The sequence below is a fragment of the Oncorhynchus mykiss genome, chromosome 9, assembly GCF_057628025.1.
Source record: "Oncorhynchus mykiss isolate SJ-2025 chromosome 9, ASM5762802v1, whole genome shotgun sequence".
Lineage (NCBI taxonomy): Eukaryota > Metazoa > Chordata > Actinopteri > Salmoniformes > Salmonidae > Oncorhynchus > Oncorhynchus mykiss.
Genome location: NC_143030.1, coordinates 48,562,686 through 48,582,398, shown reverse-complemented (window position 1 = coordinate 48,582,398; position 19,713 = coordinate 48,562,686). Strand labels below are relative to the sequence as shown.

Sequence of the window (19,713 nt, the reverse complement as noted above, 5' to 3'; positions counted from 1 at the left end):
AGTGCTAGTATGATGTGGTTGTTGGACTACCTTAAATGCACTTATGGTATACCGCCCTCATAAGAGTGTCTGCTATATGACAGAAATATACAACAATTCTACTGAAATGGCATTTCAATAGAACCTCTGGTCCAAAGAGACTGCTTCAGTGTAGTTTTGGTTTAGTATAAAAATGTAAGAAAGTTTAAATGGATGGAGAGATTGATTGACCTGTAACCCCCCCTCTCCATCCCCCAGGCCAAGCGGCCCCAGCCAGCCACCTGATCAGGGTGGAGGGAAACAACCTGTCCCAGTATGTGGACGACCCCGTCACATGCAGGCAGAGTGTCATGTTGCCCTACGAGAACCCACAGGTGAGTGGCTCCCCTCAGCTAGGAACGCCCACACACCCAATACGGTAGAATATTTGTAGGCCACCCTGGTGCTGGACTCTGGAGTGCCGGAGCCACTACTGAATTTTGTCCCAACCAGGCAACACAACCGGTTCTACCAATCACCTCACCAACAGTGATTGGTTAAATTCATCACACCTGGTCTGCCAGGTCTTAAAACACAAATGTACCATTAAAAACATAATGCGTCTGTATAACACTCCAGGGCCAAGTTTGCCTACCCCAGCAATATAACATGGTGGTTGGTTAACATTTAAAATCACCTAGAAAACAACAGTCTTTGTACTAATTACTTATTTAGATGTAGTATACCTATTTACAACTTTATATTTTAGTTGCCCATGATTTTGATTGATATGTTCAAAATAGGTCCCATGTCTGACATTTGCTATGTAACATTATGGCAACACTGCCATCTAGGGGTAATAAAATATACAGCTTATATTTTGTCCGTTAACATTCAGTCTGATGCGTTAGGGCCGGTTTCACACAAGCGAAGCCCTGGCCTGATAAAGGTTGTGTCTTTCAGTCTATTAACTTTGCTTTATTTTAAATGGGAATCTTCAGTGTGTCATCATGGGGGGTTATGATGTGGTGCTTTGGCTATCACTGTCTGGTGATTGGCAAGCTGGCTGACGATTGACTGGCCAGTAAAAGGTCTCTCTCTCTGATAGGTGGGGACAGAGTTCACCACCATCCTCTACAACTTCATGTGCAACAGCAGCTGTGTGGGAGGGATGAACAGGAGACCCATCCTGATCATCATCACCCTAGAGACACGCGAGTAAGTCCATGACATTGTGTGTGTGTGTGTGCTCATGCCTGTGTGCATGTGTGTCAACAATTCACAGCTGATTGAACTGCCTTTTTGCACACCTGTCTCACAATAAACATGCTGTAAGCATTCATAGTCAATGGCTCCTGATGAGCCTATACAAATCCATAAAAATCAAGAATATATTTCAAGTGCATTACGAAACACATGGCTCATATAAAAAGTGTAATAAAAAAACATGAGCTGAGAAAAATAATTTTATGTAGAGGTGCCGACTAACGGCGAATAAACTATAAGCCATAAAAATAAAGAGTCGCACACGCTGTATATAAACTCCCAGTAATTTATTGGGTCACCCTGAAGAAGGCACAGTGATGCCGAAACGTGGGTGATTTACCCACACTTTATATATAGAGTTTATATATAGAGTGTGTCTCTATTTTTATAGCATATGTAAAGTGTAACAAAATATTTTGATAACTTTAATAAGGGCATACAATTATAATATATTATGTATTACCTGTTGTAAGCATATGAGGCCTTTCAACGCCTTGTAAATTAACATATGATATATTATGCCTTTCTTTGTTGCAATTAGTGGTCAGGTGCTGGGACGAAGGTCGTTTGAAGGGCGGATATGCGCCTGTCCGGGGCGAGATCGCAAGGCAGATGAAGACCACTTCAGGGAGCAGCAGACCATGAGCGACAACATGTCCAAGAACGACAACAACGCCAACAAGCGCAGTGAGTCGCCCTTCTCTCTCTCTCTACACCATTACAAAATGTTTGGTCATCTTGCTTGGGGTGAGTCTGAAATGGCACATTATTCCCTATATCGCGCATCACTTTTGACCAGGGCCCACACATACATACAGTGACACAGATCACAATGCAAACATATACACCAGTGCAATAAAAACGATGCAATAATTTGTGCATATTGATATTAGGAATGTCTTTGTAAAAATCCTATTGCTAATTTTCATGATATTAAATCATTGTTTGTACTCCCAACATTTAGCTTTCAAACAGACCCCTCCAAACATTCCTAGTCCAGGCATGAAGAGACGGCGGCATGGTGAAGAGGAGATTTACTATATGCCTGTAAGATATATTTATTTATTTATAAACTGGGTGGTTCGAGCCCTGAATGCTGATTGTCTGACAGCCGTGGTATATCAGACCGTATACTGCTGTAACTACGTTGAAAACCAGTTTATAATAGCAATAAGGCACCTCAGGGGTTTGTGGTATATGGCCAATATACCACAGCTAAGGGATGTATCCAGGCACTCCACGTTGCGTCGTGCATAAGAACAGACCTTAGCCGTGGTATATTGTGCATTTACCACACCCCCTCGATAGATATACATCTAATTACTATTTTCTACCTCGTACAATAATAGTGAAGACATCAAAACTGTGAAATAACACATATGGAATCATGTAGTAACTAAAAGAATGTTAAACAAATCCAAATACATTTTTGATTTAGATTCTTCAAAGTCGCCACCTTTGCCTTGATGACAGCTTTGCACACTATTGACATTCTCTCAACCAGCTTCACAAGAAATGCTATTCCAACAGTCTTGAAGGAGTTCCCACATATGCTGAACACTTGTTGGCTGCTTTTCCTTCACTCTGCAGTCCAACTCATCCCAAATCATCTCAATCGGGTTGAGGTCGGGTGATTGTGGATGCCAGGTCATCTGATGCAGCACCATCACTCTCCTTCTTGGTCAAAAAGCCCTTACACAGCCTGGAGGTGTGTGTTGGGTCATTGTCCTGTTGAAAAACGAATTATAGTCCCACTAAGCGCAAACCAGATGGGATGGCGTATCGCTGCAGAAGGCTGTGGTAGCCATGCTGGTTAAGTGTGCCTTGAGTTCTAAATAAATCAGACAGCCACCAGCAAAGCACCCCCACAACATCACAACTCCTCCTCCGTGCTTCACGTTGGGAATCACACGTGTAGATCATCCGTTCACCTACTCTGCGTCTGACAAAGACACAGCGGTTGGTACCAAAAATCTCAAATTTGGACTAATCAGACCAAAGGACAGATTTCCACCGGTCTAATATCCATTGCTCATGTTTCTTGGCCCAAGCAATTCTCTTCTTATTATTAGTGACCTTTAGTTGTGGTTTCTTTGCAGCAATTTGACCATTAAGTCCCGATTCACGCAGTCTCCTCTGAACAGTTGATGTTGAGATGTGTCTGTTACTTGAACTCTGAAGCATTTATTTGGGCTGCAATCCAAGGTGCAGTTAACTCTAATGAACGTATCCTCTGCAGCAGAGGTAACTCTGGGTTTTCCTTTCCTGTGACGGCCCTCATGAGAGCCAGTTTCATCATAGCGCTTGATAGTTTTTGCGACTGCACTTGAAGAAACTTTCAAAGTTCTTGAAATGTTCCGTATTGACTGACCTTCATGTCTTAAAGTAATGATGGACTGTTGTTTCTCTTTGCTTATTTGAGCTGTTCTTGCCATAATATGGACTTAGCCCTATTTGGTAAAAGACCATCTTCTGTATACACCCCCCCCCACCCTCCCTCGTCACAGCACAACTGATTGGCTCAAACACATTAAGAAGGAAAGAAATTCCACAAATTAACTTTTAAGAAGGCACACTTGTTAATTGAAATGCATTCCAGGTGACTACCTTATGAAGCTGGTTGAGAGAATGTCAAGAGTGTGCAAAGCTGGCATCAAGGCAACAGGTGGCTATTTGAAGAATCTCAAATATATGTTGATTTGTTTAACACTTTTTTGGTTACTACATTATTCCATTTGTTATTTCATAGTTTTGATGTCTTCACTATTATTCTACAATGTAGAAAATAGTAAAAAAAAATTAAGAAAAACCCTTGAATGAGTAGGTGTTCTAAAACTTTTGACCGGTAGTATGATATAACTATTATATATACTGTATCATATAACTACAGTGTATATATATATATTTATTATGTGTGTGTGTGCAGGTGCGCGGCAGAGAGAACTTTGACCTGCTGATGAAAATCAAGGACAGTCTAGAGCTGGTGGAGTTCGTACCACAGCAGCTGGTGGACTCCTACAGACAACAGCAGCAACAGCTGCTTCAGAGACAGTAAGTCAGCCACACACCAGCTCAAATATGCATACATGCAAAATGCACAAACACACAAAACACACACACACATAAATACACATGCACACAAACACATTCTCTCTCTCACACACACGCACATACACTTAAACCCAAATACACTCATTCCGTCCATGCATACACCTGTGTTGTCTAACACACATACAAATATTACACTCTTACACACTTCCGTCATCTCCCTCTCCTCCCCTCCAATTCCCAGGAGCCACGTAGCATCACCGTCCTCCTATGGATCTCCCCTGTCCAACATGAACAAGCTGCACGGGGGCCATGGGAGCCACCAGTCTCAGCAAAACCCCCTCCCCAACATGGGGCACGTGGGTGAGTGTTTGTCAGGGGAATTGGGGGGAATGTGTGTGTGTGTGTGTGTGTGTATATATTATCACAGCTAATGGGTGCCATTAGATAACCTGATCCAGCATCCTGACTGCTGCGCTCTCTTGCGAGATCAGGATAGTGGAACGAGGCTAGTCATTAGAAGCTACTATGGCAAACCTCTGAAAAACCTCTGAATGACATCATTCTGAGAGCATTGTCCTATTGATTGCTCCTATTGATTTGTTCCTGTCCCCTCTCCCACAGGTCCCAACATGCTCAACAGTCACCACATGCAGACCAACAGTGACATGAACGGGGGACATGGGGGCGGCCAGTCCATGTTGTCCACGTCGCACTGCACCCCTCCCCCTCCGTATAACCCTGACCCCAGCCTAGTCAGGTACCTCCCCCTCCAATGACACTGTCTTCCTCTCCCACTGACACAAGTCAACAGTCAGAGCCATCTATGATAAATAGATTATAGGGCCTTTTCAGTTTGAGATCTCTGCAGTCGCCATCTTGGCACCAAAAGTTCATTATATTCTGGTAAGGGTTGAAATGGGAATGGTGCTGTCATGACATGTTTGCCAACATGGGGGGTAGTTTCTCTCATCTTCCTTGGTTTCTCTGCCTATAATATGTCCCAGAGCAGCTTAGAATAATTTGGGTCATATTGTTTCTCTCACAGAGAACACAGCCATTTTGTGTACCTACTTCAGCTTTTACATTGAACTGTATAAGACTGTAGAGAAATTAAAAGAAACTGGACAAAAGTTCCACCAAGCTTTAATGAATCGTTATTCCATTACTTTGGTCTGATAGTAAGACATTTCTGGGGGTTTGTTGCAATGTTAAGTGAATGCTCTGCTGGTCGGATTTGGAGGAATAGGTTGCTGTTTCAATTTCCTACGGTTTGGGGAGTTGTATTAGCAATACAGTATGTTTACCCATCAGAGAATTCCAATATTATGTTTTTCAAATCTAAATGAACAACTTGTCCATCTTAGCATCTTATTTCCATTAATTCCCTCTAATCATATGCAGAATACAAGGGAAATCGGTATTGGAACATTAGAAACATATTTTCCTAATCTATTAGTGCCTAGCATTGCATTCAAACTAAGACGTTGTTTTGTCATAATGTTAGGGCTTCCATTTTGCACCGTTTGTACCCAGACAAAAAGCAGCATTAGAATGAACATGGTTATTATCGTATACTGTTTTGTACATTTTGTTTTGTTTAAAGTGTTTGTAGACGAGAATTTTATATCCATGTATTTATAATAAAGGTTTTAATTCAACCAAATTGGCTTTTATGAATCTTTAATACAACTGCATGAATTTGATTTGACGGAAATTAATAACCAGTCATTGAGAAATTGTTCCATTTGTAATTGATCGTAATATTCTTTGTTCCTTATTGGACATGTAACCATCATTTTAGTTTTACGATAGGTACAGATGTAGGATCTTAAATTTAAGCCAGTTTTGCTACAGCAGGAAAATAATCCTGCTGCAACCAAAAATGTGAATTATTATGTGGATTATAATTAATGGACATTTCTGTAGGGGTTGATATATTTTTCAGAAGGGAAAATCAAGTCTGAACTTTCGAAATGAAAATGACCAACTTCAGAAGCCTTTTTAAACCTCAAATACACTACACGTTAAAAATGTCCTGCATTGCAAGAAGGTTCTCCTGCAACAGGGTGATCAAATTAAGATCCTACATCTGTACAGACAAGCACATTTCTGGCATAGTTAACCGTTTAATAAAATTACAGTTAACTCTGGTAGTGGATTTTAATCACATGAAGTAGACCGAAGTAGACATTGTCTCCCTACATAAATTTGGCTGTGGTGGAGTGGACACTAACTCTGGTCTTAAAATCTAAGTGGTACTGCTTCTCTCTCCACACAGCTTTCTAACCAGTCTGGGCTGCCAGAACTGCATCGACTACTTCACATTGCAGGGCCTGCAGAGTCTCTACCAACTCCAGACTCTGTCCATGGAGGTAAAATACCCATTCACTCTCTGCAAATCATTCCAGTCCTAGAGGGGGGGGGTCAAGTTTGGTTGGATCACTGTGGCCTGAGGTCTATTAAGTATCTCTCACTTTCTTTCTCTTTCTACTATTCACTCTCCTCCTTTCCCTCTCTCTTCTCCTTCCTTTCTCTCTCTCTCTTCTCCTTCCTTTCTCCCTCTCTCTTCTCCTTCCTTTCCCTCTCTCTTCTCCTTCCTTTCCCTCTCTCTTCTCCTTCCTTTCCCTTTCTCTCTTCTCCTTCCTTTCTATCTCTCTTCTCCTTCCTTTCTCTCTCTCTTCTCCTTCCTTTCTCCCTCTCTCTTCTCCTTCCTTTCTCTCTCTCTCTTCTCCTTCCTTTCTCTCTCTCTCTTCTCCTTCCTTTCTCTCTCTCTCTTCTCCTTCCTTTCTCTCTCTCTCTTCTCCTTCCTTTCCCTCTCTCTTCTCCTTCCTTTCTCTCTCTCTCTTCTCCTTCCTTTCCCTCTCTCTTCTCCTTCCTTTCCCTCTCTCTCTTCTCCTTCCTTTCCCTCTCTCTTCTCCTTCCTTTCTATCTCCCATTCTGTCAATCCTTTCCTTCACTCTCTCTGTCTCTCTCTCTAGGACCTGAGTGCTCTAAAGATCCCAGAGCAGTTTCGCCTGGCCATCTGGCGGGGCCTGCAGGACATGAAGCAGGGCGGCGGGGTGGGACCTCCTCCTTCCTCCCACCATCAAGACCACTATGGCCAGCAGCTCCTCCGCTCCAGCAGCAACATGGCAGCCGCCGCCATGGCCATCGTCCCCGGCGGCGAGCTGCAGCGCCAGCGTGTCATGGAGGCCGTACACTTCCGTGTGCGCCACACCATTACCATCCCATCCAACCGCCCGGGAGGTGGGCCGCAGGCAGTCGCTGCCGCCGCTGATGAGTGGGCCGACTTTGGCTTTGACATGCCCGACTGCAAAGTGTCACGCAGCAACAAGAACTCTATCAAGGAGGAGTTCATGGAAAGTGACGTCCACTGAGAGAAAGAGGGAGAGAGAGAGAGCGATACAGGGGGAGGGGGAGAGCGAGGTGGAGAGAACGGGACTCTATGTTCACTGAGTGAGAGAGGGATAGAGAGGATGCGAGGAAGAGGAGGAGCGAGTGAGATGACTCTTCTGTTCTGATGTCCATCAGGGGCCTGGTTTAGTGCCGTTTGTTTTTTTTTATATTGCTTTACAGATTGGTTGGCTTAGGACAACCAGTATGTAGCACAATTTCTCTATTGTTTTTTTGTAAGGCAGTACAGCTAAGTCAGTACAGCTTACTAATAAGTCCGTTGACTTCGTCATAATTAAGTCAGTACATTTGAGCCTGAAACCGAAATGCTCACATGATGTCAACGTATGGCTAGATTCCATTAAACAAGCCATCACATACCTGTACTCAATTAGATCAATAAAATTTTATTTTGGTGTAAATATGTACATGATGTTCTGTAAAATGTATTAGATTTGTGGTCAAATGAAAAAAGGTAAACATGTGTATTTAGATTCCTTAAGGTATAACTGTTCAGACAGACAGATGTATAGAGTTTCCATTTAAATCAAAGTACATACAAGAGTGTATCAGCGTGGTCATGATCTTCGTACCGTGTTAATTCTCCATCACTCCTGTGCTAAAGCATCATAGTTCCAGAACAGAAGCACGCCGTTGTCTTACATTTCAACCCCAAACCCTTTGTTTAGTTCGGTGGAGTACATGTACCCCCTGAGTCTTGTGTCTATAGTAGCCGATGTATTGGAATGATTTTCTCCTGTGTCACGTTGGATAACTACCCTAGTTGTTGATACGATTGTATGGATTGACGAAGCCACCCTGTACAGTCAATTGGCCAGGCTAAATAGATTCAAGTGATGTCTCGGTTGCCTGAAACAAAGAGGGAAAGCTAACCATCAGTATTAGATAGAGCCATGCAGTTGTAGAAAAGTCACGCTCAGGTACTGTATCTAGTGGGCAATGCTACTGGCAGATAATCACAGAGGACCCCCTTTTTATGCCTAGTTCATAAGGTAGGCCTTTAAGTCAGATTGATTGAGTTCATTTGAGAATAATCAAGGCAGTGAGTGTATAAGGACAATCAGATAACTGACAATCAGCTTCCCAAATCGCAGACTGTGGCTTTAATCACTTTACAAAATGTGTATTAAAATGAAATGGGTTGTTTTTATAGAATTCTTTATTAGTAGTAACACACTCCCAATATGCTATAAAATCAATTAATTTATATGCCAGTCCTGAATTTAGACCCATGATTCCAACTCAGCTATACACCACCACATGAACAATTAATTCAGTTGATGTGTTTCACTATATTTCTTTTACAGCAATATCTTGTGTGGAATTATTTCAAACTGCAAAGAAAGTTATTTGTATTGTGTATATATCTCACTTGAAGATACATAATCACAACATTTGATCTAGACAGTTTTTACATACTAAGCCATGCCACCACTGTATGTGTTCTTGAATTGTCCACTGCATGGCACTTGCTTCGATATTGATTCAAACAGACATGTTTAGTAGTTCACGTTGATACCACAATTAACCATGATGCACCTGTACTTGATGGGTTAGCGTAAAATAGGTTGGCACAAAAAGGAGAATGACTCCAGTTTCAAAATGTTGTATGGTGTCTTATTTTGACCGCAGCCACTCCTCTCAAGTGCATAGTACATGCTATTATAAAAAAAAGGGGTTGTGAATAATGCCATTTCCAATACTCTGTGCTAAACCAGTCCTTGAGTCCACAGGAAGGGATGCATTCCTTCCATGAACACCCAACAGTTAGGCAGAATAAAGCACTTTACTGCTTTGAAAAGAATAGAGGATAGAAATCATTTCATGTTCAGTGTGTTTATAATCAGTATTAGGCCAACGTCATAACTTGTAAATGGTAGATTGTCACTTTGTTTTGATATTTCTGGAGAGGCACTGTCTCAAGTGTTTCTTTCTTTTTTATAACAATGTGTAACAATGTACCAATATCGCTGTTTATATTGATTTCAATTTCTTATTTGAGGTTGTACGTGTACAGTGTTTTTTCTTGTAAATCATGAATATTAAAAAGTGTGCTTTACAGAAACGTATAGGTGTGGAGCAACTTTCTTTCCTGTAGAAATGTAGAAAAACATGGGTTTGCCTAATAAGGTCTATCTACATGTTGGATTCTCAATTCTAAAGATCATTGGATATACAGTGCCTTCGGAATGCAGTCACACCCCTTGACTTTATCCACATTTTGTCGTGTTACAGCCTGAATTTAAAATGGATTAAATTGAAATGTGTCACTGATCTAGACAAAATACCCCGTAAGTTCAAAGTGGAATTCTGTTTTTTTATTATTTTTTATTTTTTTTTACAAATGAATAAAATGAAAAGCTAAAGTGTCTTGAGTCAATAAGTATTCAACCCTTTGTTATAAATAAGTTCAGGGGTAAAAATGTGCTTAACAAGTCACATAAGTTACATGGACTCACTCTGTGTGCAATAATAGTGTTTCAAATGATTTTTGAATGACTACCTCATCTCTGTACCCCACATACAATTATCTGTAAGTTCCCTCAGTCGAGCAGTGAATTTCAAACACAGATTCAACCACAAAGACCAGGGAGGTTTTCCAATGCCTCGCAAAGAAGGACACCTATTGGTAGATGGGAAAAGAAAAAAAAAGCAGACATTGAATATCCCTTTGAGCATGGTGAAGTTATTAATTACACTTTGGATCGCGTATCAATACACCTACTCACTAAAAAGATACAGACATCCTTCCTAACTAGCATCCTCCATAACTCAGTTGCCCAGAGAGGAAGGAAACCGCTCAGGGATTTCACCATGAGGCCAATGGTGACTTTAAAACAGTTACAGAGTTGAATGGCTGTGATTGGAGGATGGATCAACAACATTGTAGTTACTCCACAATACTAACCTAAATGACAGAGGGAAAATAAAGAAGCCTGTACACAATACAACATATTTCAAAACATGCATCCTGTTTGCAATAAAAAGAAAAGGAATAGAGCTAAGCATCTGAGAAAATCCTAGAGGGAAACCTGATTCAGTCTGCTTTCCAACAGACAATGTGAGCCAAATTTACCTTTTAGCAAGACAATAACCTAAAACACAAGGCCAAATATACACCGGAGTTGCTTACCAAGACGAATGTTGCACAAATGTTGCACAATCCAGGTGTAAAAAGATCTTACAATTTACCCAGAAAGACTCACAGCTGTAATCACTACCAACAGTGATTCTAACATGTATTGACTCGGGGGGTTAAATACGTACATGATCAAGATATATTAGTGTGCCCAGGCTCTGTCGCAGCCGGCCGCGACCGGGAGGTCCATGGGGCGACGCACAATTGGCCTAGCGTCGTCCAGGTTAGGGAGGGTTTGGCCGGTAGGGATATCCTTGTCTCATCGCGCACTAGCAACTCCTGTGGCAGGCCGGGCGCAGTGCACGCTGATCAGGTCGCCAGGTGTACGGTGTTTCCTCCGACACATTGGTGCGGCTGGCTTCCGGGTTGGATGTGCACTGTGTTAAGAAGCGGTGTGGCTTGGTTGGGTTGTGTTTCGGAGGACGCATGACTTTCAACCTTCGTCTCTCCCGAGCCTGTACGGGAGTTGTAGCGATGAGACAAGATAGTAGCTACTAACAATTGGATATCACGAAATTGGGCTAAAAAAAAATTAAAAATAAAGATAGTTTTATTTTTCAGTATTTTTATTATTTTTGTTCCACTTTGACATTACAGGGTATTTTGTGTAGATCGTTGACAAAAAATATATATATTTTTATCCCGCTTTGTAACACAACATGTGGAGTGGAGAATGTCAAGGGGTGTGAATACTTTCTGAAGGCACTGTATGTCATATGTGCGACATACATCACTAGACTGAAATAGGGGCCGATACTCCTTTTGAGTGCCGGTACTGTTTTAATATTTAGGTGCTAACTTTGAGCTAATATTCTAGAACATTTGAGGTGCCGGTACTCAGTTCTGGTGAGCTCATGCCAAAGTTAAGCACTGCTGACATATCACCTCTCTTTGTTGTTTATATAGTAGTCTAGTGTGTTTATCAAAAGAACCAGTACTGTCATGTTAAAGTATACTGTGTGTACATTGACCATCTACTGAGAGTCACCACAAGGGTAGCCTAGACACCAGAGTCAATTACCAGTGCGCAAAACTGGTTCAATCTAAATTGATTCCACATCATTTCAATGTGATGACGTTGAATCAACATGGAAAACTGATTGGATGTGCAGAAAGTCATCAACATAAGGGCATTTTGTTTTTTTACCCAACTTTTAACTTAAATCCAGTGACACGGATATTTTTTGTTGATTTCACGTTGAATTCATGTTAGTTGACAACTCAACCAAATATAAATCAAAACTATAAATTGAACTGATGTCTGTGCCCAGTGAGTTGCCTTCTGATGGGTACTGTGAAGATGACCATTTGATGTGGATATTATGGCGTCCTGAAATGGCCACAATGTGGCAGTAGTGGTGTAAATAATAGATTTTTCAGGTGAAATGTGTACACACATGTTCATGTTGAATGTACCTAAATTCACACGAGGATGGGAGAACAACATTATGAATCCTTCCCCAAAAATGCTTAAAGGGATAGTTTAGAAAATTACATATTGGTTTCCTAACATTGTAAGCAGTCTATGGAGAAGGTATGACAGCAATCCATGCTTTGGTTTAGTTTCCCTGGCACGGTTTCCACATGCTAACGTTTTAGCATTTAAGCAACAAATCTCATTCAACTCATGGGACCGATATTAGCATTTTTCGTGCATCATCGAAAGTATCTCAAATTGATTGTGAAGCGCCACAAAGTCACTTATAGCCAGAGGTGGGACCAAGTCATTGTTTTACAAGTCACAAGTAAGTCTCAAGTCTTAGCACTCAAATCCTAAAAGTCCCAAGTCAAGACAGGCAAGTCCGAGTCAAGTCTCAAGTCCTAAACTTGCTCTTCACCAAATGTAATACCATTTCATATTTTTAACAAGAGTAATAGTTAGTATATTACATAGCGATCGACTATCGAGGATCGCAATCGGGCAATGTAGGCTTGTGCACAATCGCCCAACCTTAATACGTGTGGTTACAGTAGGCTAACATATGTCAATGGCTTTAAGAACAGCAGTAACATCAGGCAGGATATAGTCTACCAACTGCCTAGCCAGTTGTAGCTCAATCTTGGGTGCAATGATCACATTCCCGCACTGACTGACTGTGTGGTGGGCCATTGATTTAACGTCGACTATATTAGCCACGATTTACCATTCTTTGTGCAGCTTCAAATGTCGAACAAAGTTGGAAGTTGTTGCGCCTCTGTATGTCCTTTTCTTCCCACATGTTTTGCAAGTTGCAATCCGTTTTTTGATGATACAGCGTAGTCTTTTATATCCGAAAATAATAATTTGGGGTATCATCTTTCCAAGCAAGGGCTCCATCTGAATTCACTCGCCAAAGTTCCTCTGCACTGCCACGCGCAATTTGATTGGCTGCTGTCCAATTCAAACTGTAATCCGTTAAATTAAATGAACACATTTTTTATATTTGGGCTTGGGGACGGTATCAAGTCAGTTCGAGTCAAAAGACTCAAGTCCAAGTTAAGTCACGAGTCATTGGTGTTAAAGTCAAAGTCGAGTCATCGCAAGCAAGTCATCATTTTTCAAAGCAAGTCATCATTTTTGTAAGTCGAGTCCAAGTCATGTGACTCGAGTCCACACCTCTGCTTATAGCTTATTTGTACATTATTCACAAAAAAATGCTAAAATCAGTCCTTCAATGAGTAGCCTACATTGGGACATGGCCCTCGACCTACTGTAAAGAAGATAATCTTCAAACTTGTCAAAAGTATATACATGGCCTTCAGAAAGTATTCATACCCCTTGACTTATTCCACATTTAGTTGTGTTACAGCCTGAATAAAAAAATGATTCAATTGTTTTTTTTCTGACTCATCTACATATCAAACCCCATAATAACAGTGAAACATGTTCTTAGGCATTTTTGTAAATGTATTGAAAACTAAATTCAGAAATATCTCTTTCACATAAGTATTCACACCCCTGAGTCAATACTTTGTTGAAGCACCTTTTGCAGCGATTACAGCTGTGAGTCTTTCTGGGTAAGTCTCTAAGAGCTTTCCAGACATGGATTGTGCAACATTTGGCCATTATTATTTTCAACATTATTTTGGTTGTTGACCATTGCTAGACAACCATTTTCAAGTCTTGCCATAGATTTTCAAGTAGATTTATGTCAAAACTGTAACTCCGCCACAGGAATATTCACTGTAACCTTGGTACGCAACTCCCCTGTAGATTTGGGTCCAGTGTTCAGTTTATATATGTTACCCCTTGGCAGCGTTATCAGAAAGCACAGTATTTATTTTCACTGCTACGAAGACGATACACCACTTTACATTTCTGTGTCACCAGAGGATTTTAGCTTCACGGATAAATTATTAGACTATATTAATGATTTAAATACTTGATGGCTCACAACTTCCTCCAGTTAAATCAAGACAAGACCGAGGTACTTATTGTTGCAGCCAAAGCACAGAGAGAGAATCTGGCCACACATTTTAATTCAATAAAGATTAAAAAAACAAGGTGTTATTTTAGATTCTGAAATCAATTTAGAATCACACAATAGGAATGTGACCAAAATAGCAAATAGATCGAATAAACCTCCAGTTCCTTCCATTTTGCTAGCAAATGTGCAATCTTTGGAAAATAAAATAGATGACCTACGCGGATGATTAAACTACTAACGGGACATTCATAACTGCAATATCTTACGCTTCACGGAGTCGTGGCTGAACGACGACATAATCAACATACAGCTGGCTGGTTATACGCTGTATTAACAGGACAGAACATCGGCGTCTGGTAAGACAAGGGGCGATGGACCATGTATTTTTGTAAATAACATACCATATCTAAGGAAGTCTCGAGGTTTTGCTCACCTGAGGTAGAGTATCTCATGATAAGCTGTAGACCACACTATCTACTGAGTTGTCATCTGTATTTTTCATAGCTGTCTACATACCACCACAGACTGATGATGGCACTAAGACCGCACTAAATGAGCTGTATTTCGCCATAAGCAAACTGGGAAACACTCACCCAGAGGCGGTGCTCCTAGTAGCCGGGGACTTTAATACAGGGAAACTTAAATCCATCTTACCAAATTTCTATCAGCATGTTAAATGTGCAACCAGAGGGGGAAAAAACTCTGGACCACCTTTACTCCACACACATAGACACATACAAAGCTCTCCCTCAACCTCCATTTGGCAAATCTGACCATAATTATAGCCTCCTGATTCCTGCTTACAAGCTAAAATTAAAGCAGGAAGCACCAGTGACTCGATCAATAAAAAAGTGGTCAGATGAAACAGATGCTAACCTACAGGACTGTTTTGCTAGCACAGACTGGAATATGTTCCGGGATTCCTCCCATGGCTTTGAAGAGTACACTACATCAGTCATTGGCTTCATCAATAAGTGCATCGATGACGTCGTCCGCACAGTGACTGTTCATACATACCCCAACCAGAAGCCATGGTTACAGGCAACATCCGCACTGAGCTAAAGGCTAGAGCTGCCGCTTTCAAGGAGTGGAACACTAACCCGGAAGGTTATAAGAAATCCCGCTATGCCCTCTGACGAATCATCAAACAGGCAAAGCATCAATACAGGACTAAGATCGAATCATACTACACCGGCTCTGACGCTCGTCGGATGTGGCAGGGCTTGCAAACCATTACAGACTACAAAGGGAAGCACAGCCAAGAGCTGCCCAGTGACACCAGTCTACCAAACGAGCTAAACTACTTCTATGCTTGCTTCGAGGCAAATAACACTGAAACATGCAATAGAGCGCCAGCTGTTCCGGAAGACTGTGTGATCACGCTCTCCGCAGCCTATGTGAGTGAGACCTTTAAACAGGTCAACGTTCACAAGGCCGCAGGGCCAGATGGATTACCAGGACGTGTACAGCGAGCATGCGAGGACCAACTGGCAATTGTCTTCACTGACATTTTCAACATCTCCCTGTCTGAGTCTGTAATACCAACATGTTTTCAGCAGACCACCATAGACCCTGTGCCCAAGAACACTAAGGTAACCTGCCTAAATGATTACCGACCCATAGCCCTCACGTCTGTAGCCATTAAGTGCTTTGAAATGCTGGTCATGGCTCGACAAAACCTATTCCCCCTCAGGAGACTGAAAAGATTTGACATGGGTCCTCAGATCCTCAAAAGGTTCTACAGCTGCACCATTAAGAGCATGGTTGCATCACTGGTATGGAAACTGCTCGGCCTCCGACCGCAAGGCACTACAGAGTGTAGTGTGTATGGCCCTGTACATGACTGGAGCCAAGCTTCCTGCCATCCAGGACCTCTACATTAGGCAGAGGAAGGCCCTAAAAGTCTCCAGTCACCCTGGTCATAGACCGTTCTCTATGCTACTGCACGGCAAGCGGTACCGGAGCGTCAAGTCTTGGTCCAAGAGGCTTCTAAACAGCTTCTACCTCCAAGCCATGACTCCCAAACATCTAATCAAATGGCTACCCAGACTCTTTGCACTGCCCCCCCCCCCCCCCCCCCCCTTCAACACTGCTGCTGCTCTCTGTTGTTATCATCCATGAATAGTCACTTTAATAACACTACCTACATGTACATATTACCTCAACTAACCGGTGCCCCCGCACATTGACTCTGTACCGGTACCCCTGTATAGTCTGGCTATTGTTATATTTTACTGCTACTGTTTAATTACTTGTATCTTTTTTAAACTACATTTTTGGTTAGGGGCTCGTAAGTAAGCATTTCACTGTAAGGTCTACTGATGTTTTTACACATCTACCAATAGGTGCCCTTCTTTATGAGGCATTGGAAAATTTCTCTGGTCTTTGTGGTTGAATCTGTTTTTGAAATTCACTGCTCGACTGAAGGATCTTACATATAATTGTATGTGTGGAGTACAGAGATGAGGTTGTCATTCAAAAATCATGTTAAACACTATTATTGCACACATAGAGAGTCCATGGAATTTATGTGTCTTGTTAAGTAAAGTTTTTCTCCTGAATTTATTTAGGCTTGCCGTGACAAAAGGTTCGACTCAATACATTTCAGTTTTACATTTTTAATTAATGTTTAAACATTTCAAAAATCATAATTCCACTTTGACATTATGGGGCATGTGTGTAAGCAGGTGACACAATATCTTGAATTAATCTATATTAAATTCAAGATGTAACACAACAAAATGTGGAAAAAGTCAAGGGGTGTGAATACTTTCTGAAGGCACTTATTTCTAGAGAGACTTAATAAGTAGGCTATTTAATTTGGAGCATTATCTTAGGCTACAGACATAAAATAGTATGTGAGTTGAAAGTAAATGTGTAACTGGAAAAAAAGTGAAATTATTATTGTGTCATATATAATTGTAGTTAATATTTTTCCTTTTCAATTGTCTTTTCAATGTTTAATTTGCCGGAGGCCTGGCAAAATGCCCCTAAAACCCCAGTGTAACTACCATAGAAATATAATCCATTGAGCCATAGATTCTATTTCTATAGAATTTATCACATTGGTCCAGCGTTTTCGAAGCTCTTCTAATCTTGCCTGCCGTACTTTCGAGCGAGTCCTCGGAAGTACTGACGTGTTCATACGTCATTAGCCGGCCCAGCACGAGAGGTAGTTAGGTAGTGACACAGCGGCAGAATCAGGTAAGAAAAACCTGTCTTGCAGTATTTTGTCTATCAGTAGGACTGTGAACATATGTTCTCGAGTTTAAGTGGAATCTAGGGGACCAATACCGAAATAATATTTAAATTGAATGAATCTCTAAATATGGTAACGAGAGGCTATATACCTATGCTAGCTAGCGAGAACGAGCTCGGTTTCTAACCGGAAGTGAGTTGTGAAATTCACAAAATTACAGCTGGTGGTTGTAGTTCAATTTCCAACTGATTTGTAGCCTTCAAAACGACAAGATTGACACTAAGGACTACACTTTCCATCTTTCTGATAGCAGGGGTTAACAAGTAACTGTTTGATTCCCGCTGCACCTTATGGGAAGTAGAGTGAAAACACAAGTGTTTTACCACACACTGCTAATGAAAGATGGTTGCTTAAACTACACAAACCAGAAATGGGTTGTTTAGGGAAGAACATCACTAATTCGCTAGATATTTTTTTGTAAAGCTAGCTAATTTGCTAGCAACACTCACCCTGCTTGCAAAACAGAAACATAACATTGAATACGAAAATAATAGCTAATAGTAACTAACCACAACAATGACCTGATATTTTAGCTAGGTATTCAAAATTGCGTTATGAATAATCACACTTCATTGCTAAACATTTAACGTTACTGTAGCTAGCTTTCCAATCCCACACTATAAATGGGTTGTTGGCTAGATGGCTGGCTAGCTATCTACTGCATTTACTGGTTGGCTAGCTCGCTTGCTATTAGCTAGCCTACCATTACACGATTCAGCGTTGGAGAGCAAATAATAGCTAACATTATCCATAATGGAAGAGACCGTCTGTCTCCGATCTGTCAGCTATTTATCAAGTATATGGTCCTATCAGCCAACGTTAACTTAGTCTCACAATAATTGGATAGCCGTTTGATAGCCAATCAACAACAAATGCCATTTGACATGAACTGGAAAATGAAACTCTTCTATCGATTTTGGGTGGGAAGTGTTGGAATAGTGGTAGCTAGCTAGGTCAATTAGCCTAGTGTTTCCCAACCCTGGTCCTCGAGTACCCCAAACAGTACACCGTTTTGTTGTAGCCCTTGACAAAAACCCAACGTTCAACTCATTGAGGGCTTGATGATTAGTTGAATCAGGTATCACGGGTTAAAGTAAACAGTTTATGTTGGGTACTCGAGGACCAGGGTTGGGAAACACTGAATTAGCCTACAGTATGTTGATGTAGCCCAACCGACCGCAGACACTATTACTACGTTTGTCTTCTGCGTCCAGCTGGTTATACAATGTCTGTCGCCCAGTGACCGGCTCGTACATAAACATCCTTAATTCAGGCTGCAAAGGCATCAGTTTCCTCCTTAACTCGGTCTAAAAAAAAAAAAACAGGGACATATGTGTACCGTTTTAATAAAACACCATTTTCCACCACCATGATAGAGTGGCAGGGATTGACGTTAAAGCTTCACAGTGGAGAAATCGCTCCGCCATTTCCTGGTTACTAAAATTCTAATAGTTCACCTAATTTCAGTTTGTGACAACAAGCATGTATAGTGTAGAGAATCATTGTACCATCTAAACCGCTGTGAAATATATTTTCCATAACCAAAACTACTGTATGTACAGCTGTTTGAAGCTAGTGTACAAAACTGAAAGTAAAAGACACAACTAAACTTAAGAACGGGAAGCATACAAATAGTGTACATAAGACAAGATCTATGGCTTCTTAGACTTGCTTTCAATCAGTGACAGATCTGTAACTCGGTTAAGTTGAGCATGTTCAACTTGCCCGACTGCCATACATTTTTTTTATCACCTTCCCAATGTGGAAACCTCAGAGCAGGTTCAACTTGTGCGACTGCTCAGTTCACTTGCCCTAGATGGGCATAAACTGCTTCTAGAAATAGAAATCCCCAATCACCACACATTTAGAGGAAAATGAAAACATGCCAGTTTGTCACTTTCATGAGGTTGGAGTCATGGACACTGGTTTTTCATTGCACTCTAGATCAGAAGGTTGCGTGTTCGAAGCCAGTCATGGACACCGTTTTTTTTTTTTTGGGGGGGGGGGGTGAACCCTATCCTATCCCAAACCATTTGGAATGGGTGCCTAAATGTAATCTTTTAACCCTATCCCAAAAATGTTAACTTAAAATGTGACATTTGAAGAAATTAAACGATATATAGCAGCAGGAACAACAAACACGTACATTTTGGAGTAACTTCAAAGTTTGACTTTTGGAGAACATCTTTGCTAGATTGGCGTGGTTATGTGATATACTT

General features: G+C 41.2%; 2 protein-coding genes across 6 annotated transcripts in view; both read left to right on the top strand.

Moving 5' to 3' along the window:
- tp73 (tumor protein p73) overlaps window positions 1-9,754 on the top strand; it is a 48,289-nt gene extending 38,535 nt beyond the window's left edge. For both annotated transcript variants that reach the window (XM_021615823.3, XM_021615828.3), the window contains 9 exons: window positions 238-353; window positions 1,067-1,176; window positions 1,766-1,911; window positions 2,189-2,271; window positions 4,151-4,275; window positions 4,517-4,635; window positions 4,897-5,032; window positions 6,554-6,647; window positions 7,254-9,754. In XM_021615823.3, the coding sequence (XP_021471498.1) occupies window positions 238-353; window positions 1,067-1,176; window positions 1,766-1,911; window positions 2,189-2,271; window positions 4,151-4,275; window positions 4,517-4,635; window positions 4,897-5,032; window positions 6,554-6,647; window positions 7,254-7,652 (1,328 nt within the window). In that variant the 3' untranslated portion in view covers window positions 7,653-9,754. The remainder of the gene's footprint in view (window positions 1-237; window positions 354-1,066; window positions 1,177-1,765; window positions 1,912-2,188; window positions 2,272-4,150; window positions 4,276-4,516; window positions 4,636-4,896; window positions 5,033-6,553; window positions 6,648-7,253) is intronic.
- Window positions 9,755-17,310: 7,556 nt separating this feature from the next.
- Window positions 17,311-19,713, top strand: part of rer1 (retention in endoplasmic reticulum sorting receptor 1) — a 19,770-nt gene continuing 17,367 nt past the window's right edge. For 2 of the 4 annotated variants that reach the window (XM_090184381.1, XM_090184380.1), the window contains exon 1: window positions 17,376-17,439. The gene's annotated coding sequence lies outside the window, so the exon portion shown is untranslated. Of the gene's footprint in view, window positions 17,440-19,713 lie in introns of all 4 variants that reach the window. The other 2 variants (XM_021615822.3, XM_021615820.3) reach the window with 2 other exon arrangements.